Genomic DNA, 26,438 nt, shown 5'->3' on the forward strand with positions numbered 1-26,438 from the left:
GGAGTCGCGAGCTAGATCCTTACCAGTCTTATTGCCGTGCTAGAGGAGTACTTTCCACAGGTAGTTTTGGAGCTTTCTTGTACATATGGTTATGTTGCCGGGGTACTCGCTGAAGCAAGTTGTGTGTGGACATTTGGTATGTACAGGAACTCCTTTATATTATTTATATATTTAATTTGTTTAGCAGCTCTATACTACTGGTTGTAGTTATGTTGTGATTACAGGTACAGCCATCGCTTCGTATACACGAAAAATTTTTATCTATACGGCGGGTCTGTTGGCGTGCCTGGAAAAACATGGTAATCCGGGGTGTGACATAAAATTACAACTGATTTATTTTGGTCGACCAAAGTATATATTACTTTCTTACAATTTGAGGGAAAAATGTGTAATTTACACTTTAAGTTGTGAAGACCATGAAAATTTAATTTATTTTGGCTAAATTACAGAAAACCCCCCTGTAATAACCCGCTTTTTCACTTTCCCCCCCTGACATTTAAAAACCTACACTTTGCCCCCTTGTAAAATGAAAAATGTTCACAGGGGGGTTACGGTGTGTAAAATGACCATTTTGCCCCTCGCCATTGTTGTCTTCTTCCTGAGCTTCCTCAGCCGCCCCTTCGATCCGCCGGTTTTCCACCTCAATCGGCCACGATTCCTCTCAAATTTCTTCTCCACCTGCTCCCCTTCTCCTCCTACACCGTCGCCGCCCATCGATTTCGGCGATGGGTGTTGATGGAGAGGTAGACAGGGACAACGAGAGCGAAGACGAGGCTGCGGAGGAGGACGAAGGGGACGTGGGCGAGGGCGAAGCAGTGGAGGACGGCGAGGCGGCGAGGCGGCGAGGCGGCGAAGCGGCGAGGCGGCGAGGCGGCGAAGCGGCGAGCCGGAGGGAGCGAAGCATCCGAGAAAAGGCAGAGGGGTATTTTCGGTATAAAAAAATATTTTTTAACAGAACCCCTAACGGAACCCTAACGGAAGGGGTGAAGTGCACATTTTTCATTTTACAAGGGGGCAAAGTGTAGGTTTTTAAATGTCAGGGGGGGAAAGTGAAAAAGCGGGTTATTACAAGGGGGTTTTCTGTAATTTAGCCATTTATTTTAATTAAGGCATTGAAATTAATTTGTTAGGACATTGATCAGCGAGTCAAATTTTATTTAATTTTTTTTTACTTTTGCTAGGGTATATATAATATTATGTATTCAATTACTAAGAGATTACATAATATGAACTTTGTCGCCATCCGCAACACCCAACAAGCGACGCCTTAGCACCATAATGTTGAGAGGATTGATGGAGATGGTTAATTGTTACTAGAAAAATTATAGGTGTAGATTTGGAATGTAAGTAGATTCTTCAACAGGTTATGGGAAAGGATAAAGATGAAAAGTTTTAGAGTGAGGATTTAAAAAAAATATGATAACTTAACATATATAATAACAAAAATATTATGTCATTGGTACGTAATGATCGACACTGATGAGAAACATATCCAGTCACCCCATTCATAAAAATTTATCACAATTGTCCATCTCATATAATGTAAAGATTGTGATTTAGATGGTGTTTGGGTGTATGGCTCACTTTTTTTTGGCCAATATTGAAGTAATCTTATATATTTATTTTGTTTAAATTATTTTTTTACAATTATAGATGTCTTTGTACGAAATACGTACTACACATGCACGCTTACTAATTATCAACCTCAAGATGGGTTTTGTATTATTGTATTTTTATTAATCAAATACACATTTCTATGTCAACACCAATCTAGTAGGTGTAAAAAAAGGACTAGTTAGCTACTGGTTTTGAAGGGAATTTTAGGTCGACTCTTCTCACCCTTTTCCCTCTTTCTCACTCTTTTTCTCTAGAGGGAGAAAGCTAGAGAAAGTTAAAGTTTTAATTCTTTTTTACTTCCTCTTTTTTCGGCCTATGGCTAGATTTCAACTAGGTTTTTTTCCCCTAATATATATCTTTTTAAGTAATTTGGAAGAGTCTCTTTTGTTTTTATTTCTCATCCAGCTTTTTTGTCTTTTTTTAATGATATTTTTTAAAGTATTTTTGGACAGTCTATTTTGTCTTTTTCTAAAACTTTTATTTTATTATTTTCTTTCTTTCGATCTCTTTAGCTAATAATTAAGGAGGCGAGACTATTCGATTCTTATTTTCTTTGAAGCGCGTAATATTTTGAACCATGCGCGAAATTTTGGGAGCCAATCTAGAAGCTTAGCATGAGTCTATTCTTTGCTTAGCCTCAGCATAACGTTTGCTTGACTTGCTTTTTTATTATTTTTTATTTCTTATATATATATATATATTATAATGATTCAAAAAATTACGAAATTTATTTTCTACATGTTTCGAATATTATAGATCATGTTTGACGGTGTGGATCATCGATTCGAAAATCCCAACATCGAAAACAACTTATAAGTACAAAGGGCTCTATACTCATAAGAGTATAGTAGTCCTACTATATATGAGTCCGCCTACTATACTTTTATGAGTACGATCACCCTTGTACTCTTGTAAGTCGTTTTCGATGATAGAGCTTTCGAATCGACGATCCATACCGTCAAACATTATCTAGAGCATTTAAAACTTCTAAAAATCAAATTTTATAATTTTTTGACATTATTTAGCTTACGATCAAAAGGTCATAAAATTGACAATTTTTAACGGTCAGTATGGGATACTTGCTAGTTTAACGATGTAAAAGAATCGGAATCAGTTGAATTTTTAATAGAAAATTCTATTCACTACCTAGATAAAGATCAATAACCCCGATCTTAAATTGAAGGATCTAATCATCCATTTTTAGGACGTCGTTCGATTTTGACCGTTCATTTTATATCCGCTTGATGGACTTTATTATGATTTCGAAAAATTTATTTTCTAGAAGTTTCAAATACTCTAGATCATATTTAACGGAGCGAATCGTCGATTCGGAAGCCCCATCATTGAAAACAACTTATGAGTACAAAGCTCTCTATACTCATAATAGTATAGTAGCCCTACTATATATATATATATATATATATATATATATATATATATATTATATATTATATAATGTATAGGCCATGTACTATACATTATGAGTATTGATGCCCTCAACTCATAAGTTGTTTTCTAATGATGAGCTTCCGAATCGACGATCCGCTCCGTTAAATATGATCTAGAGTATTTGAAACTTCTAGAAAATAAATTTCGTAAATTTTTGAAATCATAATAATCTCCATCAAGTGGGCATAAAATGAACGGTTAAAATCGAACGACGTCCTAAAAAAGGATGATCGGATCCTTCAATTCAAGATCGGAGTTATTGATCTTTATCTATGTAGTGAATAGAATTTTCTATCAAAAATTCAACAAATTCCGATTCTTTTACACCGTTAAACTAGCAAGTATCCCATACCGGCTATTAAAAATTGTCAAATTTGTAACCTCTTGATCGTAAGGTAAATGATGTCGAAAAATTATAAAATTTGATTTCTGGAAGTTTTAAATGCTGTAAATAACGTTTAATGGTATGGATCGTCGATTCGAAAGCTCTATCATCGAAAACAACTTATGAGTACGAGGGTTATCGTACTCATAATAGTATAGTAGCCGGAGGTCAATTGTGCGGCCAATTGTGCCTCCATTGCCGAACAAAATCCAATTGAGCGATTCAAAGCTTCAAATGCGGTCAATTGTGCCTCCATTGCTACTGCTGCTGGCTGTTGCTCTCAGCTGAGAAGGAGAAGGAGATGAGCTGAAGCTATTGTTGCCACTACCGCTGCCGTTGCCACTGCCCTTGTTGTTGCTGCTGCTACAACCTGCCACTGCTTCTGCAGTTTGTTGCATCACATCATAAATAGGAAGAGGGAAAGGAGAGAGAAGAGAAGGAGAAAAAAAAAAAGAAAAAATAAGGGGTGAAGGTTAGCTGGTTTATATAAATTCAAAGTTTTTAGCTAAGCTAGGTTTGGTAACTTGTAGCCTTGGACAAAAAAAAAGTTATCTTATTCCAGCTGAAATTAATTTGAGTTTCGTTTGTGGCATCAATTTCGCATTAAAACGATTCCAACTCATCCAAACACTCTATAAAAGTGTCAACCAGCTGTTTAGAGTATAGTTGTTCCAATAGATAAATTTTTGGAACACTACATCTCGCTACCGTGCAACTTCTTACACATATTTCATCACTATCAATAAAATTTATAAATTGTGAACTCTAAAAATGCTCTCCCCGTGTTTGGCGGGCTCGAATGGTACGGAGCTATATAAATTGGAAATGGAAGCTCTCTCAGCATTTTTTGAATTGCGAAGCTCGCATCATCACTAATTAATGAGGCTGTACTGGAGATGGGACTGGGCCATCCAGGCAAAAAAGTAGTGGCCTAATAGGGCTGCTTTCTATCTTTCTTTCTATTCTTCTTTTTTTTTTTTTAATTCCTCTCAACTTTTTATCTGTACCTGCTTTATTTTTTCCTCCCCATACCACCTTCACTTTCGCCTCCCATCTTTCTCCATATCATTTTTCACTTTTCCATCCTTCAAAGTACCTCTCCCACCTACTCTCTCTCCACGTCACATTTCTCTTCTTTTCCACTACTATCGTAAACCCACTACGTATCCCGCCGGCCGCCGCTCCGAATCGTCGCTGTCGCCTCCCCTCGCAGGAGCACGGAAGACGTCGCCTCCCTCGTAGGAGCATGGAAGGCGTCACCTTCTGTTACATCATGTCCTTCCTAGCATACGAAGCCTCACCACCCCCTACAAACCTTCCCAACGAACCCCGCCGTACACTGCCCATCACCTCTCCATTACCGCGTACAGCCCCTCATCTCCCCCTATCTCTTCTTCTTCCTTTCTCCGTTAGCTTGCCATTTTCCAAAACATTACTTCTTCTTCTCTCTCTTTCTCTCTCTCTCTCTCTCTCTCTCTCTCTCCCTCTCTCTCTACACCATTAATGGAGGAGTTGGTGGTTGCGTAGTCCCCAGTGGACTCCATGCGCCACCCTCACCACGCCCTTCTCTCCGTCGAATGCAGCGGTTGCGCCGGCTTCATTCACCTCCTCTCAAAACCTTTTGCATACATGCAGATTATTATTTCGGTGCATTTTACTGTATCCTTCGCATGCATTTTTGGAAGTATGCTTATTTTCTAGGTAACTTTCTACAAATTTATATAAACTCGAGCAATTTGCAAGCAATTTGTAAATCTATTTTCTCCCAATTGTGGTAAAAATACATTGTTAAAGTATAGATGAATTGATATTTCCCTGATTAGAAAATTACATGTCTAGATTACGATCACAGATATGACTATAACATTTGCAATTTCATTGCATTATGTACCTTCTTTCATGAATCAAATGAGATCATTATGATACTTTCATGCTGAAAATCAGTTGAAGTGTTTATTGCTTGTGTTTTTCTTCTTCTTAGCATATTACTCTGTTTGTTTAGATCTTGGATAATTGCCTTGAATTCTGCTTAGCTCGGTGTTCTATCAGAGGCAGATCCTGATTAGGTATCTCTTTGTTGCTAGTTATAGACCGGTGATCATTTAATATAAAGTGAAAAAGCATTTAGGCTTATTTATTGTTCTGTAAATTTCTTTTCCTCTTTTATTTTGCTGACGAGTCTGAAGATGAATTCGGGAAGTCGCAGTCTGAGATTTACGATGATGATGATGGGAAAGATCTCGAAGAGCTTCAATTTCTTAGTTTTCTCTCTTGATCCCTATTTATTATTTCGGGATTTACATCAATTTGCTCTAATTTATTTATTTTGAATGTGTATTTCTTCGCAGGAGGAGGAGGATGATAAATGGAATAGGCTAAATTATATAAAACACCCCTGTCAAAATTTGATTTTTCATTCCCCCCCCCTTCTGTCATTTAAAAAACTACACTTTGCCCCCTTGTAAAATAAAAATATTCACAGGGGGGTATGGTGTGAACTGTGATGATAAAATGACAATTTTGCCCCTAACCATTTTCGTCTCCTTCCTCATCTTGCTCATTCATTGCCTTGATCGGCCGCGGTTCGCGCCTTGATTGGCGGCGGTTCCTTTCCATTTTCTTCTCCACATGCTCCTCTTCTCCTTCTGCACCCTCATCGTCTCTCCATTTTGGCGACAGTAGGGAGGAAATCGAGGTGTGTGTGGATGAAGAGGCGGGCAAGGGCAACGAGGGAGAAGGCGAGGTGGCGGAGGAGGGCGAGGGGGTGTTTGTGGGTGCGGACGAAAATATGGGCGAGGGCGAGGCAGTGGAAGAGGGCGAGGCGGTGAGGCAGAGGAAGGCGAAGCAACAGTAGAGAGGGCGGGTGTATTTTTGGCATAAAAAATATTTTATAATGGAACCCTAACGGATCATTAATAGTAGGGGGTGAAGTGCACATTTTTTATTTTATAAGGGGGCAAAGTGTAGGTTTTTAACTGACATGGGGAAAAAGTGAAAAATCAGATTTTTGACAGGGGGGTTTTCTGTAATTTAGCCAATGGAGTATATAATTTTTCTATTGAAGAAGTAGTATATGCTGATAATTAGTGACCTAAACCACATGCTTATTTCTAATTTCACTGATATGTGATTATTCCTTATTCATTAGTGCTTATCTCTAAACTTAACTAGATGCCTCAACAAATTTTAGATTGTGTGCTCCTTTGCCAGCAGTAGTTAATAGCTTAGGTTATAGCAAGAGATTCCTAACTCCGATGTGCTTTCTCTTCTATGTTGTATTGAAATTAAATTGTGGTAGCAAGTTGGATAGTTCTTGCTGACTTAGTCCTCTTCTTTTTTCTTTCTTTTTTTTTTGCATATTTGTACCATAATTTTTATCTAAATTCTCTCTTCTGCTTCCTAATTTTCTTTTAAGCTTTTCTTTGATAAGTTGATTTTATTTGTCGGTGAATCTTTGTAATTGCTGATTAGTACGCTCATTATATTTAATATCATTTTTTTTGACCTTTTGGATATTATATGCTATTTGATCTAATTTTTTAGTTTATAGTGATTTGTTGTGTTGGATGTTGTTGATGTTTCACAGTCGTTTTCGATACATTAGGCATAAAGTTTCCATTGCAATTTTATCTCCTAGAATTAGGACTTTGGGTGCAATTTTATCTACTTTAGTCGGATAATTTTGTTGATTCTATTTGGTTCTATATTGCATTCTGTTTTGGGCTTGGCTCTTTGGTTTCGACAAACTTGAAACTAATTTAGCAGAAACCATGCTATCTCTTCAACAACCAAGGGATTTGAGTTTTGTAGTGGATTCGCAGATTAGCCAATTGTGCATAAATATGCTATAGATTTATTGCGATTTTGATTCTTGAACTTTGTCTTGGATTTCAATTTAGCCCTCATAGCTTCAAGTAATAATTTTAGTCCTTCCTTTAGCACCATTTATAAAGTGTCATATCAGCATCTTTATTAGACTTTTTTTTATTAAAATTGATTATGAGTTTTCTATATTGAATTGAAATTCTTAGGATGAAATTGAAACTCAAGTCAGACTACGGGGATGAATTAAGGTTTTAACAGATGAAATTTTTTAGAATGAAATTGAAATTTAGCTCACGCTTAAAGGGCTAATTTGTAATTATATTTATGGAGTAAGGATATGTATCTGAGCCTTTATTTCATATTGTCTTGCCAATAAAAAAGTTTAAGAGTACTTCTATAATTTCTATGTATTTGATTTCTCTAGATGCAATAATGTAGTTCAAAATTTGAAAGGTAAAGTTGCAAAATAATTTTTTGGTATTTACTAAGATTTATTCAAAATTTAAATTTTGAGTTCTTAGTTGATGCAACATTAGTATTTCAAACTGATATGTGTGTTGGTGACTATAAACTACTCCAGTGTGAAGCCTTTTGTTGCTCTTTATATACAAAATACAAATTAAAATGCTCATGTGGTATGTTTTTAATCTTTTAAGAGATTGCTTTGCAGAGTAAGTTTCGACCAATATTCCTATGCATGCGTTTATGGGTGTATATATATGTGCATATATTCAGGTTAATTTTTTGCCATCCAATTTTTATACTTGAGAAAGCCCTTACCATTTTTTTGTATACATTCATATTTTTTCTTGCAATTTCTTTTCTACATAAATATATTTTCATACCACTTGAGAAAGCCCTTACCATTTTTTTGTATACATTCATATTTTTTCTTGCAATTTCTTTTCTACATAAATATATTTTCATACAATAAAATCTTCAGAAGAAGAGGATGCAAAACCTTTAGAAGAAGAAAATGATAATGTCTTGAATCAACAGTGTTTCAAACAATGGAGTCTTTGCTTTGCAATGGTATGTGAAAAAAAGAAGGGATTAGAGATAGATTGAAGCCAAATCTTGAAATAATTTTAGATTACTCTCTATAATTTTGGGGGTAACGAGGCTCATCTCATTAGTAAAAATTTATATTCCGTGCTTTGTCATCGTGTGCCCTTTCTTTTGTGCTTCAAACTGAAATTACTATTTCTTATGTCTTTACCGTTAATATGGTTGCCTCTAGGTTTGGCGAAGCAGGTAAGGTAAAATGGTTTTCTTTCTCTTCTTTTCTTTTATTGTTATTCCTTTGAATTTTTTTGCCCCCAAGTTATGATGATATGGCCACTTTTTCTCGAGCGACTATAATTTTTCTAATTTAGGGGTGTTGATTTAAGATACAAATCTAGGCTTGTGACACCCCAATAATCCCACATCGGATGGGAATGGGGTTGTCATTGGGTTTATAAGAGACTTAGACACTAGTAATAATAACTGGGCTTAAGCATTTTGGGCCGGTTGTTGAGCCCAACGAGTTATTGTTGCTAGTGGGCTGGGTCGTTACATTTGGTATCAGAGCCAGGTTCACCAGCTGGACATGTGTGGCGAGTCTCGGCTGAGCCAGGGTCTGGATGACAGGCTAGCGAGACGAGTCTCACATAGCCTGGTGATCTTGGGCTGTGTGTGTTTGGACTGACGAGGACGTCAGGGCCTTAACGGGGGGAGTATGTGATCCCACATCGGATGGAAATGGGGTTGTCATTGGGTTTATAAGAGACTTAGACACTAGTAATAATAACTGGGCTTAAGCATTTTGGGCCGGTTGTTGAGCCCAACGAGTTATTGTTGCTAGTGGGCTGGGTCGTTACAAGGCTTTTGTCAAGTAGATGACTAGGCAAATATTGAGCAGCTCCTTCATAGACAACAATTTATAGCCATAATTATTTTGTAAAGGGGGCTTTATTATGATCTAATCTTTTTGATGTATGAAATTGAGCTAATGTTCTAAAAATCTTTTTTTTCGTTCGGTTATGTATTGTGTTTTCAACTACTATTTTCTTATTTGCTCCTGCCATATTTTAGTACTGATTCCTTATAAATTTTTTTGTGATATTCTGTATTCTCGAATAGGCTACTGTGCTATTAGGAGCACAACAGTTCTTGTGCTTTTAACTTCCTAAACATTCATCAATTTCTTTTCTCTTTGAATTTTTTCTCAATTTATCTTCTCTCTTATCCTAACCATTCATCAAAATTAATAAATGATAGTAAGTTAGGAGCACAAAGGCGATTGTGCTATCTTTTTTTGTTCTTGCTATTTTATTGGGTTGAGTTATGACTAATTATTTCCCCTAGGCTATTTTCCTGTTCTTATGCGTAAGTTTAGAAGTAACTTATATTTGTCTAATTAGTTGAATTTACATATACTTAAGAAATCATTTTACTCGATAATTTTTACGACATCAATATGTACTTACCTCTATGCGTGGATATTTTGCTAATGCTTTGCTACATTTGTTTCGAGATTTCGTTAGGAAAAGTATAGAAGTCATCAATATGTTTGACTCGAAATTGCTATAGTACATGATTATTTATTTTCTATTGTTTTTTACAAATAATTGTTATAATCTCTTCCCGCAGCATCGCGCGGGCCCTTAACTAGTCGTTGTCTATTCCATTGTTGTCACTATTCACACACGTCCAATTGGTCACTATCCGTCTTGCCACAGATTTCGTCAATGATAACTAGAAATATGGGCACTAATCTCCCCTGGTGACTTATAAAAGGAGTTTTTTAACGGGGGATATGTGAAATGACTAATTTTTTCTTACAAATTTGTTCGCTATCTTTCGTCTTCTCTCTTCCCTCTCCATCGCCGCTAACTGCAAGGCGTATCTAGTCTTTGCCGCAGTTGAGGACCTTGCCTTTAACACCATTGGCACCTCAGGGCTTGCCATGGCAATGGACAAACAGAAGAGTAATTTATCCTTTACTAAGTTGTGATTAACTTTGTTTTATTCATACTTATTTAAAATTTTATAACATAAAGATATATTTGTAGATGGATAAATTTTTGGAGAGTTAAATTTGATCATTTAAGTTTTATAAAAAATGGCTTCCATTTGATATTTTTATATGGAGTTTAAAGGTGTCCATGGACCGGGTCGTGTCTGGATAGTTGATATATTGTATTCGTACTCTAGAAAGAAATGAGTAGAAAAAAAAAATACCTTATCCATTTAATTTCGGATCGGGTCCGGGTCTTAGTATTTAAGTTAACAAACTACCCATTGGGTCTATTTCCGTGGGTCTGGGTAGTGTCTATCCGTATACTACCCGTTTAAGACCGGTATAGATTTACAGATGGGGTCTAGATCAGGTATGGATATCCACATGTATATATTTTTTATAAACTTTATTAAACAGTCAATGAACAAACCATAAGCTTCTTACTATAAAAACTTGTGTTCTAAGTAGTTGCAACCAGTCAAATAAAATTCGTTCAAAAGAAAGATTTAAACAGTAAACAACTAGAATTAAAAAAATAAGGTGCAAAATAAAAAAAATAAAAAAAAGAGTAAAGAAAGTGAATAGTGTTTTTACTAGGATGAAAATATACAGATACCCCTCATCTATAGTCCTATTGAAAAGAGTAAACAAAGCGAATAGGGTTTTCACTAGGATAAAAATATACAGATACCCCTCATCTATAGTCCTATTGAATTGATCCCTCAACTTCATTTTTTTTTATTTACTATTGGATATTTCATGGGCCGGGCCCGGGTCTAGGTTCGGATTTGGAAACTCTTCCAGACCACTCTACATATTAAAAGATCGAATTTGGATCAGGTCCAAGTTTGGTACGGGTATAAAGTATCCGACCAGTATCCAAAACTTTAATGGGTAATTTTTTTTACTTGTATACTATCCATTTTTTATCGGATCCATTTCGGGTCTGGGTAGGACCCGGATCAGGTATAGGATATCGAGTATTTTGGACAGCTTTAATGGAGCCGTACGTAATCATTCTTCTTCTTTTTTTTCTTTTTTTTTTTAATTTGCATCAGTTTGCAAAGCACCAACAAAAATAGGATTGTTTTTGCATTTAGACTACTCTTTTTTCTTCTTTTTTTTTACAAATGGCCCAAAATAATTTATATTTGAGTTCTCTCCCTCCCACGTGAGCGCCACGCGCGACAAGGGAGGGCCATGTTGGCATTTTGTAAACTAAACTTGGTAATCCAGTTATCGTGTTTAAATACAATGATTGGATTATTGTATATATATATAGAGTTCGATTGGGATACTATCAATAGCACCAAGCACTTAGTGCTACCGAGTTTTCCACCATATTTAACCCTTTGATTATTTTCAACCGTTAGATTATACTATTCAACCAACAACTTACTCAACGCTAAGGGGCTCACATCATCCTAACCGTACAATCCTTCATTTAAGGGCTGAAACCCTAATAGCACCAATAGCTTAGTGCTATTGGTAGTATTCCAGCCTAGTTCTATATAAATATATATATAGAGTAGAGCTCCTGTGCTTTTAAAAGCACAGGAGCTCCTGTGCTTGGGATTTTATTACCCTTGGATCACCTAGCGCGTCGAGATCCGTGCAATATTGATGACAGAAGGTAACGGAGATGCCGTTACGCTCTTTTTGACGCACACGCTACGCTCTCTTCTCTCTCTCTAGCGTACACACACACACTTTGTCTCTCTCTCTTTCTTTTCTTGTAGGAGCCCTCCTTGGTGCTTTCCCTTTCCTCTCTCTCTCTCTCTCTCTCTCTCTTCGTCTTTCTCCCTCTCTCTGCTAGCGCTCTCCCTCCCGATCCGACGCTCCGACGAAGCCGCTGCCCCTACACACCTCCGCCCACGCCTTCCCGACTTTGCGCAAGTCGATCGATTCCGGACGAGGCGAGAGGCGTCGACCTTGTGCACACCTCCGATTCCGGCAGCCCCTGCACTACGATCCCGGAAGCCAACTCGGGTGAGCACGATTTTTCGATCACATCACTGGTACCAAAAAAAATTTATATCATAATATTTTTAAGAAAATAAAATTTTATTTTTTTGTATGCAGAAATTTATTTTAATGTGGCCTTCTCTTATGTTTAGTTCAAATTAGTTCAAATTAGTTTATGTGTATGTGGCCTTCTCTTACGTTTCATTTCGGGTTTTTTATTTTTAATCAACCCCTGGACTGCAATCATGAAACTTTTTTCAAATTCACAAACACCTAGTCTGCAGAGATAGAGTATGGTGTTTTGAACTAAAATTTCTACATCTCCACAAACACCTAGCCACATACACATAAACTAATTTGAACTAAAATTTCTAAACAAAAGTTTCCAAACTAATTCAACAGGATATGCACATTAACTGAAGATGAAAAAAATCCCAAAGAAAATTCTACATGGACACCACATTAAGTAAGAAACTAATTTAAACTTTTCACATATCCACAAACACAAACTAATTTAAACTAATTTAAACTAAAATGTCACATATCCACAAACACAAACTTTCACATATCCACAAACACAAACTAATTTAAACTTGTAAGAAACTAATTTAAACTTTTCACATATCCACAAACACAAACTAATTTAAACTAATTTAAACTAAAATTTCACATATCCACAAACACAAACTTTTCACATATCCACAAACACAAACTAATTTAAACACAAACTCTAATGTTCAGATGCGACAAATCTGAGTAACAAATCAATTAAACTTGATGAAATAATTTGAGAAAGTTTCATGATTGCAGTCCAGGGGTTGATTAAAAATAAAAAACTCGAAATGAAACGTAAGAGAAGGCCACATACACGTAAACTAATTTAAACTAATTTGAACTAAACATAAGAGAAGGCCACATTAAAATAAATTTCTGCATATAAAAAAATAAAATTTTATTCTCTTAAAAATATTATGATATAAAATTTTTTTGGTACCAGTGATGTGATCGAAAAATCGTGCTCACTCGAGTTGGCTTCCGGGATCGAAGTGCAGGGGTTGCCGGAATCGGAGGTGTGCACAGGGTCGACGCCTCTCGCCTCGTCCGGAATCGATCGACTTGCGCAAAGTCGGGAAGGCGGGGGGGAGGTGTGTAGGGGCAGCGGCTTCGTCGGAGCGTCAGATCGGGAGGGAGAGCGCTAGCAGAGAGAGGGAGAAAGAAGAAGAGAAAGAGAGAGAGAGAGGGGAAAGGGAAAGCACCAAGGAGGGCTCCTGCAAGAAAAGAAAGAGAGAGACAAAGTGTGTGTGTGTGTACGCTAGAGAGAGAGAGAGAGAGAGAGAGAGCGTAGCGTGTGCGTCAAAAAGAGCGTAACGACGTCTCCGTTACCTTCTGTCATCAATATTACACGGATCTCGACGCGTTAGGTGATCCAAGGGTAATAAAATCCCAAGCACAGGAGCTCCTGTGTTTTTAAAAGCACAGGAGCTCTACTCTCTCTCTCTCTCTATATATATATATATATATTTCAATTTTGGCATAGAGATGGGAATTAACGGAGGAGAGATGAGATTAAAGAAATACAATGAAAAACTAAACACGATAACTAAATCATAGTTTTCAACTTAACATGGTCATTTTTTGTCCAATGTGGCACTTGTGTAGCAGGAAAAGAGCAATTTATATAAAAATAAATTTACCGGATTGTTTATAATTTTCTTTGAGGGGGCTAAATGTAAAAAAGGAGAAATTCTATTTATATATCCCAAAAAAGTGGCAGATCTTATACCCACCATTCCAGAATTGATAAAATTTAAATAATTTTTAGTAAAATTAAAAAAAATTAATGTCGCAAGCAAAAAATAATAATACTTCAATATAATAAGAATAAAGATATATATATATTCTATTTTGAAATATAAGAGTGGCAATGATTAAAAAAAGAAAACCACCAAAAAAACAGAGTAACAAATATTCCTAATGCATCGGCCGTCTGCCAATTACATTGCAAAGACGTGTATTATTCTCCGTGAGGAATTCTACACTATCACACTTGCACCACGTCATTAATAACAAGCCAATTATATTCCTAATTTTCAAATAAAAGTATAATAAAAATATTTTTTTACAATCATGATAAGACATATATTTCTGAAAAGAGATATTTGATTGACTTGTTACGTCACGTCAACAATGTCAACAATATACCACCCGTTGTATTCTAAAATTTTTTCCGGTCGGTGGACGTGCACCGCTCGAGCGACCTCAGGAAACAGAAACAAACAGATTCCTCCGAGCTTTGAAAATGGCGTTTGAACTCCCTCTCCCCATCCAACGACTAATACCATTTTCCCGCTGGCTATATATATTTATATAATATTACTATAAGTAATAATTAATTAATAATAATATAGCGGTGGTTACCGTAACCAAAATCCCCCCAATCCCTATTCCCCTTCCTCGTTTCCTCCCTCACTCCCCATCCCCTCCTCCTCCTACCAATTCTCGCCGTTTTGATTCGAATTCGAAGCTCCATTGGTGCGTTTCGCGATCGATCTCGTCGAGCTCCGTGGATTCTCTTCTAGAATTTCGCAATGGCGGTGAGTTTAGAGCTAGATTTGTCCTTTTTTTCCATCGCTTTTGCTTCGACTTCTTGTTCCGTGGACGATTGTAGTGTTCTAGGGTTAGGAAGTAGACGAGAGGTGAGTTGTGCGATTTTTTACGTATTTATGGTAGAATTTTTGTTTAATTTAGGGTTTTTGATTGTTAGATCCGAATCCGGTTCTTTAATTGAATGATTTATAGGATGAATGGTCTTCTGATTGCATTGTTAGGGTTATTTGGTATTTAATGGCTTTTTTTTTTTTTTTTGAGCAATTCTTGCTCTTTTTTTTTTCCCTCCTTTGCTTGAAGTCGCTTTTGTTCTGCATTGATTAGGTTTTGAAGATTTATTAAGTTTCTAGTAATGTTTCTGATGGCATTGTGGACTGGAGATTCTAAATACCATGATTGGATAATCACAATCACAATTAACAACAGATAGCTTTGAGCTTACGAATAAATTTCAGATTTCTTTTTTTTTTTTTTTTTTTTCTAGAAATGCAACCAATTTGATGCGTAAGAGTATCCAATAAACCCAAAAACACTATGGGGCTTTGCTGTTGTGATAATACAAAATGATGGAGTTCCCCACCACCATTTTTAGGCGTCGCAGGAGTTGTGCTTGAAAGCACTTTTGGGTTTTCCAGGGGTTCTATAGCATTAAACTTAAACCCATAAATAGTGTTTAAAGCTAATCCCTTATGACTGTGCAAGAGTATAATAAACTCAAACCCATGCTTGTGTTCGACTCGTTGGCAGCCCTATTTGGCGGAAGAGCTGCAGAGTTTTGGTCTTAATGTGAAATAAAATCCATTATATTTATACAAACATTGCTTAATAAATATCTGCCTTCTATCAATCAATACCAGCTGTAGGTGTGGAGAAAAATCAAAAGAGCTAGAGGAAAGAAGAATCGTCATTTTCTCTCAAAAGTGCATGGAATATTCAGCTTGATGAACTTTTTCATAGCGACGTGACTAGTCCATCAATAATTGTTACGGAACAGATGGATATGGATCAGATAGTGTTCAATTCATATCCACATCCACATTTTTATGTTGGATCTAAATTCAAATTTGGATATTGGTTGGATACTAAAATTCAAACCCACATCCAGTAAAAATAGATTCTGATTCGGGTCAGATATTAAATGAATACTGATATAAATTGGATGTTTAATGAATACATAAAACCAAAAGCGAAAAAATATCTGCAATATATTTAGGCCTCCTATAATTTATATATAAAATATAAGGAAAAAAAAACATAGGGACAATTGATAATTCTAAGAAATATTGTCGAAAATGTATTCAGTAGAAATGTTGCATATTGTAAATATATTAACTTTAGTTTTGGATTTAGATAATCCGATATAGGAGTCCAAATATGGCAAGAATTTCCAGAAAAAAAATTCTAACTCGAGACCCGCATCCGTAGCCGAACCCGAGTTGCATAATGAAATCACAATCCAATATTTTCAGATTTGAAATTGGGTTTGATCGGGTAGTATCCTATCCATTTTCATCCCTAATAATTGTCCTGTTATATGCACCACCTGTTGTCGATTTTGCTATATCATTTGTGCTACAAGCCCATGATATATAGGGGCGCCATTCGTCAAGGCAGCACTATTAGCACATGTGTTGGCCTTCAGGCTTTTGACAAAGTGTGGTAACATTGTTTCCTACATATCACATAAAAAAATCATGAGAGTATATTACTTAGTGTTATTTGTTCGAACGATTCAATTTTCTATCTAGAGTGAGTAAGCATATTTTCATGGTTTGAAGTCATTACTATTCTGCTGTGGTGTCATATATCTAGAATGTTATTCATTCCACTACAGTTGTTGACTGTGTAAACCCTTTCGCACAAAAAATTTAAGGACATGAAGGAAACTACGAGCACTTTCCCACTAAGTTGGAGGAACTTAAAATTTTATTCAGAAGTTTGTCTTCTTTTCCTTATAGGACAGAAGGGAAAAAATGTTTTATCTCTTCCTGCATTATATGCCCGACAAATAGATCATCAGCTCATCTTCTGACATTGTGCCAATGCTATTGATAGCATATTTAAGCTAATGCAAAATATACACATTTCCTTTTTCTACTTAAATCCTATTGTTTTACACAAGCCCATATATATCATGATGTTTACTGTGCATTTTCTATTGCATGTTGTTTTATTAGTAAAAATTGGTGAGAAAACCTGTTTCCGTACCTTTTTTGATGAAACAGGTGTTATTAATCTTGTTGGTCATTTCTTTGGAGTTATTTGAAATGCATGATGAAACGAGTAGTCGAGTACTTACTAGATGATGATGCTGGATTTTGGTATCAAAAAGAATTAAAAGGGCCTTCAACTATTTTCTGCAGAAAGAATTCACATATTAGTAAACAAGCTTCAGAACACATGGCAACATATGCCAGTAATTCAGTAAAAACATCTATGACGCTATGAAGTGCTTGCTAGTTATCTTCACAAACTGTATCCTAACCGGCATGTATTATGATGTGGGTGCAGAGATCACTTATTGATTAACTTGAAAAGTCAGTGAAACTAATACCAGGTGATTTCTTGTTAATAATTTCAAATATAAGGGGAGTAAAAATTTCTCTAGACTAAAGTGCGTCACATATTTAATGAGCTCAGTTCGTCTTTAGCATCCATGGAATTTCCTATGTGTCAAATTTTGACATCCATTTGTGTCAGGGCTATACACACTGGCTAGTTGGACTAATTATCCCAAACCGAGTTCTTGCCTTCCCATAGAATGCTCAAAAGCTATAGTATATTGAGAGGCTAAATGTAAACTGGTGTAGTCTCCACGTTAATTGCTCATTAGTGTCAGACTTTTTGGCTGCTTTAGCTCTTTGTCAAATGTCCTCTTAAGTATACACTTGGATTCCTACTTGCACAGTTGCACTTAATCTTGGCTATCTGCTATTTCAGCCACTGACATTAACCAGATAAGCAAATACTTACCTGGTGATGTTTGTACCTTCTATCACCTAGAGCGGTTGAGCAGTTAGAGGCAAGCAAAATATGTTAAAAACAAATGTCATAGACTTGATTTCTCTTTACAAAATCACTATAGTATTTGTCTGGCAGGCGATATCAGAAGATTGAAAGCATAATTATACAACAAAGCTAAATAAAATCTCTTAGTAGGATTTTGGGTTGTAAAATAAAGGATTAGGCACAGATGCAGTTGAGAGAAGAGGACAATACAATTTATAAAGCCATATTTGCCTGCATGAGTAACATTAGCTGTCAGCGCTGATTGGTGACAACTAGGAAATAGTTACTGTTTCAGATTTTTCAACTGCATTAGTTTTACCGAATTCTAATATTGTGAATAAGTGTTCTGTTGGGGCTAGCTTCTGAAATAGTCTCTCTACTGGAGAAGCAGAAGCCATGCATTAAGCAAGAGAAGCTAAATGGGCTTCCTCGCAACTGGTCCTTAGCAGCTGAAGCTCCACTGGACTTGCTGCTTTTAGGTGCACTACGAAACTGCTGGTGTGTTACTTGACATTTTTAATGAAAAGGTAGTAACTGAACCTGGCCATCTAGACCCAAGTACTGCCTAGCTAGATCTGTTTTTCTTGCACTATCAGATTTAAGATGTTGAATGGAAAACGAGCTAATGATGCAAAATCTATCTTTGCCACTTGGAAGGAGTGCTTTATCTCATTTGTCACCGAGTGCAGCAGGCAAATTTCCTTGAGGAATCCCATTTCTTTCGAAGTTTTTTACTTATAGGCATGTTCAGGTACTAGCACATATCATGCTTCTAAATTTAAGTCAAGCTGATCTCTCCACAGTGATGCTATAAAATGCCTTAGTTGAAATACAAAGATGTGTTTTGGGGTGTTCAACGGAAATATTTTCATGCCCTTGCATTCAAACTGCCTTTGTACATTGTTGCATGAACAGGAGGATGAGTTGAACTAGCTCTGTTTCTTGATCTGTAACTGGAGTTTTCCATTTTAGTTATAAAATCTGAAAATTGACAAATGCATTGCTTCGGTATCCTTGCCAAAAGAGAGTGCAAATTAGAATTTTAACTTCTCTATGTAACCTTCATAAATGGAAAAATCTTAATGAACTAATGAGGTTTTTGGCCAATTTTCTCCCATGTTTTGATAAATAAAGGAGACATGCTATTTAACCTATTTTGCTTTCTTCAACGCTACATTTTGAAAATTACCAAAACTTGTGAGACTTATAGTCAGTTCTTCAACACATAGTTCTTTGAATTATAGTTCCTTTTCTTCCTTTTTCTTTACATATGAACTTGTTCTGCTGCAGGTTACATTGGAACAGGGCTATCCGCAGATGGCAATGGATCCTCAGATGGTCATCACCACAAATGGGACAAGCTATCACCCCAATGTGAGGGTTCTTATTAAGTTCCTTATATGGCTGTTATTTTAAATTGTGAATTGTTCTTTATATTATTGTCCGCTCTATAATATATTACCTTGTTTCTTTACATGATGGAAATCACTAAACTAAATTTAAGTACATAAGTGGTATGTTCTGGCTGTTTCTTATAAAATGCAGCAATAATGCCTCTCTTTGTTGGATCGTGGTTATTTTCTGAACAAATTTTAATTTCACTGTGCATATGTGGACTGTTCTGTTAATGCTTTTCTTTTTTCAACTGCTGGAATGTCAGGAGCACTACTTTACATTTTGTTTACTATATAGTTATTTAGGTAGAATCTTGGAATAGTCATTAAGCCTTTTGGACAAATTGTGATTTGGTCCCTAATCTTCACCTGAAATAACTTTATCCTTGAACTTTGCTAATCTCTTACAATGTCTTCCATGGATGCATTTTCCATCCAAAATCACATGCATTTGCTCGGAACTGTTTACACAAAGAATAGCGAAAGACGGAAAATTGGTTGGTAAACATACTTTACTATGACTTTTGTACAAATTAAATAAATATAGTAGTTACTTTGTTTATACAATAATAGGACCAATTTGCAATTCATCAGAAGTTCTGGGATTTCCTTGTACACTTTACCCTAATTTAATTTCTCTGTTAGATAATTTGGTTGTGTCCTCTGTCCTGCAGGTAAAGACAGTGAAGATTAGTAATATCTCCCTGGCAGCTTCTGAGCAGGATATAAGGGAGTTCTTTTCCTTCTCTGGGGATATCCAATATCTTGAGATGCAAAGGTTATTCTCCTTTCTTTTTTCATCATTTTGTGTACATCTATTGGTGAATTTGCTTCTGAAAAGAAGAATATTTTTTTTTTCTTTCACATTTAGCAGCAAGTCAGATGTGACCAAGCTTGCTTATGTCACTTTCAAGGACGCGAAGGGAGCAGAAACAGCAGGGCTTCTCTCAGTAAGTTTTCGTTTCAGTCTTACTATACAAATTGCTTCTTTCTTTCCGTCTCTCTTCAGGATTAATCATATTGCTTCATCGCTCTATCTTTTCAATGTTTGAAGCTGGAAATATATAAATTATAATGATTTTCTGTTTCCTGTGAACCCAGGGAGCAACCATAGCTGATCGTGCTGTCATTGTAACAGCAGCAGAGAATTACCAGTTGCCTCTTGAAGCCTACATGCAAATATCGGTAGCTACTGACCTTTAATTTCTTTCTTCATTAATGATTTTAATGGCTACTGTTACATATATTTGTATTAAGAAAAGTTAGCAGTTGGTTAATTTCTCCCATTTTTAGGCCCGCCTTTTTTCTTCTTTTTTTTTTTTTNCAGTTTAACCATATGAATAGCTCAAATTCTCTGAGATGTGCTGGACAGGAAAATGCTTGGTTGCCGATAAAGTTAACAGCAGATTACTATAAAATGGAACTCCATGTATTTCTAGTGTTTTACAACCAGATCATATTTGAGATAATTATTTCTCATAATGAGTTTTAGCACAACTACACATCCAAGTACTATATTATTTATGAATTTATTGAGCCTTATTTTCAAATTCGAGGTATCTTGCATTCTTGCCTTATTTTCAAATTCGAGGTATCTTCACCTTTGGAGGAAGAAAAAAGAGGTAGCATCATGGGTTTCAACTTCTGGCCATTTTGAAATAGACTCCCCAATTTTGTTTTTTGTAGTGATGCTCTCAACTACTAATTTTTATTTTAATTATTTTTATCAGTTGAATCGAGAATTTTGTTAAATTTAAAGGCTCATCACTATGAGTAGTTAGCTGTTTACGGGGCTTGCAGTTCCACATTTTGATAATCATTCGAGGCCTTTAAAATTCAACAAAATCATTGTTGGATCCAATAGAATCCTAATTCAACATGTGCAAATCATTTAAACCTAACTGTTTGAAATCGAGGTATGTCAATTAAAACAAAAATTGGGGGTTGATTTCAAATTATTATGTAGTAAGATGATCTCTACACATTCTAACCTATATTACATTTTCTGAGCATAACTTATATTGCATTTGGTTAACTAGTTCTCTAATAGGTAGGAAGTAACGTGCGGAGTGATTTGAACCATAAGTTTCTCCAAGACCATGAACTCTTCGAGTAGCACTGTGAGAATAAAATAATATGATGTATCCAATGAGAAATAGGTGCTTGCAGTTACCTCTTTCTTATATCAGGAAATATATTCATTTTCTGTTATCTGAAAAATATGGGCTTATGAAAGCAGTTACATTCGATAAAACTTATTTTCCTTGTATTCTTGGTGGTCCGTTAAAAAAGGGTGCGAAAGCCACACCTGCAGAATCAGCAGTGAGGAAGGCGGAGGACATGGTGAGCAGCATGCTGGCCAAGGGTTATGTCCTCAGCAAGGATGCACTCGAGAGTGCCAAGGCCTTCGACGAGCGCCATCAGTTCCTCTCCACCGCCTCCGCCGCGGTTGCCTCCATCGACCGCAGGATTGGCCTGACTGAGAAGCTCGGCACTGGTGCCGCCCTTGTCAGTGGCAAGGTGGCTGAGGTGGACGAGCGCTTCCAAGTGTCTGGGATTGCGGGATCTGCACTAGCCACTGCCAAGGAGCGGGCTACTGTTGCGAGCTCCGCAATCATGGGGAATCGCTATGTGGCAGCAGGGGCTTCGTGGTTCTCTAGTGCGCTTAATGCGGTCACCAAGGCGGCTGTAGACGTGGGCGCCCTAACGAGGGAGAAGGCAGAGAGAGCAGAGGTGGAGCGGAAGGAGGTGATGTGGAGGGAGAAGAGGGGGATGGTGAATGAGTACGCGCAGCTGCACCTCGATGAGCCGCCGTCGCCAGGGGCACCTGCCATTGTTGCAGTGCAGTCGGCGGACGACCAGAAGCTCAGTGTTGTATGAACTTTAAGGGACCTTCTCCGCTACCCTATACATATATCGCATTCTTTTGTTCTTTGTTGCATGCCATTCATCGATGCTATAACGCTTTGTACAACGCACTTGAAGAACAACTGGACCGGTATAATTCAGTAATACTACTAGTGTTACAAATTAGTGATATTGAGTACCAGCAATTTTGTCCTTGCTGATTCCTGTCCTTTTGTTATGGTAGGGTAAACTCCTTAGTTTGGATCTATCAGTCTAAAGATAGTTTCTGAAGGGCTGAAATGAATCGGCGCTCCCCATCTACAGCAGATCTGGAAGCACATCCCTGAATTAATTATACTTTTCTTGGATTTCAACTCTATACCATGATTTTGATTTTAGACGAATGATCGTAAATTTAATGAATCCCCTTGAAAAAGTTATAGAACATTACGTTACTAGTTATTTTGGTAAAATAAAACGGTTTAGTTTTGAAGAACTTTCTGAAAATTAAACAGTTTAGATCCAACAGTGTAGCACAGATACCAGCTTCGGAATCACTCATCGTTTGGGGGTGTGCATGCACTTTAGCTTTTGAAGAGAGTCCGAAGAAAAATTATACACTAATATGCTATTAATTGTGTGCTCATAAGGCTTCAGCTTGAAAACAAAAAACTAATACAATGTTTACCTTTTGAAAAAGGTAACAATTCTTCGATTTATCGTAATGCAACTCAACTTATTGTAGCATTAGTTCCGTCCAAATTTAAAAAATTTCTCATGTCATCACGAAGAAACTTACGGACTCTTGGTATTACATATATTTACATAAAAGGAAATTTGTTGCAGGCATGTAATTGGAACAACCTAGAAGAAGAAATCCCTCCACCATCCTTTTTATAGGAAATCACATCCGACGTACATTTTACATAACGTCATATACTATAGCTAATGCACATTATTCCTGTGATCGTCGTAACAAAGCTTGCTGTTAATAAAGGAGTTCACGGAATGGAGTTACTATCCAATGATCGAATTGGATCGAATTTAATAAATCTATTCAGTGAATAGTAAAGAAAATATTTCACGCACGCGGCAATTGCTTGTTTTTCTTTTATTTTTAGACAGAGTCGGAGCATTCTAAATTTCCTCTTACCCAAAGTTCTTTATATATACACACATGCATACTAGCACACGTGTCCGTTCGATGCATGGTTATTAAAAAATAAAATATGAGGGTAAGATGATATTTATTTAATTTATTTTATAATGAGCATTTAGTTGCGATCGAAGTTAATTTAAAGGGCAAAACATAAAGGAAAGAGAACTAAATTTGTGAAGGAAAAAAGTAAAAGAAAAAAGAAAAGGACCAAAAAATGCTAATTCATATGAAGTGCAAAAGTGCAATTTAGTAGCCTTCAGAAAAAGAAAAAAATAGTTTAACTTTGATATCAAAGTGATACTTGAATTCAAATTTTATTTTTGGACAAACAAATATTTTTAGGAGATTTGTTGTTTCACAAATATCAAAAGCAGACCAAAACCAAAAAAAATAAAGTGTGTAAATTATACATTTTGGAGGATGAGTTAGCTATACCTATACATTATTTTTCATAAATTTGTCACGTGACAGCATTTCCTTCATTGTTGAGTGTGAACTCCATCCCGAACCGACTCTTTCTACATGTTTCTCTTTTTCTTTACTTGAAGCGAACTGAGTCACACCTATCGATCTGCTATGTTGAATCGGTATAGTTCATGCTTGTCTATCTATATCTATACATTATTTCTCATAAATTTGCCACATGGCAGCATTTCCTTCATTATTGAGTGCGGGCTTCATCCTGAACCGGCTCCTTCTATATGTTTCTCTCTTTTTTTACTTGAACCGAACTGAGTCACACTTATCGATATGCTATGTTGAATCGGTGTAATTCATGCATGAATCAAACTCCTCTACATATTTTTCTCTGTTTTGCTTGAACCTAACTAGGTCACACCTAACGACCTGTTGTGTTGAACAGATATAATTTATGAAACCGAATAGGGTCACACCAGTAATCTGCATTTGGCCAAACTGGCCCACTGCTCCACATGTTTCCATCTTTCTGTGACCTCCACATGTTTCTCTCTTTGTTTGCTTGAATGAAACCGAGTCGCACCTGTTGACCTACTATGTTGAACCGGTATAATTCATTCGTACTTTTTGCGGAAGCAACTCACGCTAGAGCTCAATGAGCCCAGATCGTAGATGTTGATTCACGTGTCCTTGGATCGTCCACGAAGGTCTTCTACAATTCTGAACCCGCGGTAGATCATACTACAAACAAGCACGATCTCGAATCCACTGTTCAAGACCCTCTAGAACAATATATTAGTGGAGGATGTAGTTTCTCTCTCTTACATGACGGCTCACAAATTATTATATTATTTCTTATTATGTCTTATGAGAGATAGCTCATATATTTGTAAGGGATCCCAAAATTCTAATAGACAAGTAAGAGATTAGGTCGAATCGGTTTATGATTGTTATCCTAATATGGTTAGAATATATCTCTAATTAGCTTTCCAATTTAAAAGCGAGATTAATTCTAATCCAATTAGACAACATAATAACTGTCGGATCGAACACGATCATGGGCGCACCCGATTCGGTTTAAACGAATGTCAACATCTCCCACTCGCACATGACGGGATCGATACCATCATAACCACTTCCTCAACATTACATCACTATTGATTCCATTCATATAGGGAAATGAATAGTGCGACCGCCAAGTCAACTTGCATTTTGGGCGCTCTATACTAGAAACCGCATAAGGCCAATATAGAGATATCAACCCTCAAAAGAGAATATTAGACTCGTGATGCCCTAGACTATTGGATTACATTAGGTTCAGCATCTCTAATCGCTCAAAGAGCCATGCGAACCTCTATTATGCACATTATGACACTATACTTATGATTGTCTCGTTATACTGAAGTGACACAACCTATCGACAATGAGTCAAAGTGTCTCAATGTAATTCAACTAGTTTTTCTTGAGCCCTCATGCCACTAAATTAAGAACTGATTGCTTTTCCAGCAATGCCCCGTAAAGCTGCATCACTCATAATCGTAGGAAACATGCCAAAGTAGCAACATAAATTTTTCTACTTAATGACATAGTCAAAAATCACTAAGGACATCTAACATATATAGGACATCGTCTCAAAATGATATCCATAAGAACTCACATGATGAGGAAACAGGGATCCATTCACTCATCTTCTTCATTTGGTCGCCTAGCACATGTAGTATGAAATACAAGCTATGACAGACAATCTCAATGAGGGTATGTCTTTCTCAATGTCATACGGATCTTACCTCAGTCACACGCGGAGTGTCTAGCCTGAGTCCTTTATTTGCTTGCTATCTCAAGCACCAAATGGTGAGCTCACATCCGGATGTTAATGTACAGGCCATACGAATCGTGGGACTATTCGTATGTGATCTTGCTTATGATCTCATCTTGGTGCCAACCAACGCAGCTTCTATTAATGCCTCAATTTTTGCTCGCTCTCTATAGCACAAACGAAGTGATCCATCATTCTTCTTCACAAATAGGACCGGTGCTCCCCAAGGTGACACACTCGGTCTCACGAAACCCTTGTCCAGAAGGTCTTGCAACTGTGCCTTCAGCTCCTTCAATTCCGCCGGTGCCATCCTATAGGGTGCCTTTGAGATTGGAGTAGTCCCGGGAACGAGATCTACTACAAACTCAATCTCCCTATCAGGTGGCATGCCCGGAAGCTCCGCTGGAAACACATCCCCAAACTCCCGCACTATGGGGATGTCCTCAATCTTAGGGGCGTCATTCTCACCCCGCAACACAACAGTAGCCAAGTAGGCTACGCAGCCTCTACTAATCAACTGCCTAGCTCGAGAGGAGCTAATCGTCATTGCAAACAGCGAACTCTGGCATCCTCGGTACACAACCTCCGCCTGCCCCGGCTCTCTAAATGTCACCGTTCGATTCTTGCAATCGATAGTGGCAAAGTACTTGGTCAACCAATCCATGCCCAAGACAACATCAAATTCTCCGAGTTTATGCAAAGCTAAAAGGTCTACGGGCATAATCCAATCTCCAACCCGAATAGGGCAACTGGGGCAAAACTCCCGAATGTCCAAGGAATGATCGGGTACAGTAACTCGTCCCGGATGCAACAAAGATGTCAAAGGAATGCCATGTAACTCGGCAAACAGCCGGTCTATGAATGAATGCGATGCACCGGTATCAAACAATGCTCTAATTCGAATACCATAAAGTAAAATGATACCTGCAACCACATTCTCGGCT

At 37.0% G+C, this 26,438-nt stretch overlaps 1 protein-coding gene across 2 annotated transcripts; it reads left to right on the forward strand.

The window, feature by feature from the left end:
• LOC109722282 (binding partner of ACD11 1-like) lies at window positions 14,615–22,294 on the forward strand. Of its 2 annotated transcripts, none has more exons than XM_020250273.1 (6): window positions 14,615–14,839; window positions 19,152–19,235; window positions 19,930–20,033; window positions 20,127–20,205; window positions 20,357–20,440; window positions 21,548–22,294. In XM_020250273.1, the coding sequence occupies exons 1-6, from the start codon at window positions 14,834–14,836 to the stop codon at window positions 22,133–22,135; spliced, it is 945 nt and encodes a 314-aa protein (XP_020105862.1). In that variant the 5' UTR covers window positions 14,615–14,833; the 3' UTR covers window positions 22,136–22,294. The 2 variants fall into 2 exon arrangements, with proteins under 2 accessions (XP_020105862.1, XP_020105869.1); XM_020250280.1 differs by having other exon boundaries at window positions 14,623–14,839; window positions 20,130–20,205.

Source organism: Ananas comosus, linkage group 1 (genome assembly GCF_001540865.1).
Source record: "Ananas comosus cultivar F153 linkage group 1, ASM154086v1, whole genome shotgun sequence".
NCBI lineage: Eukaryota > Viridiplantae > Streptophyta > Magnoliopsida > Poales > Bromeliaceae > Ananas > Ananas comosus.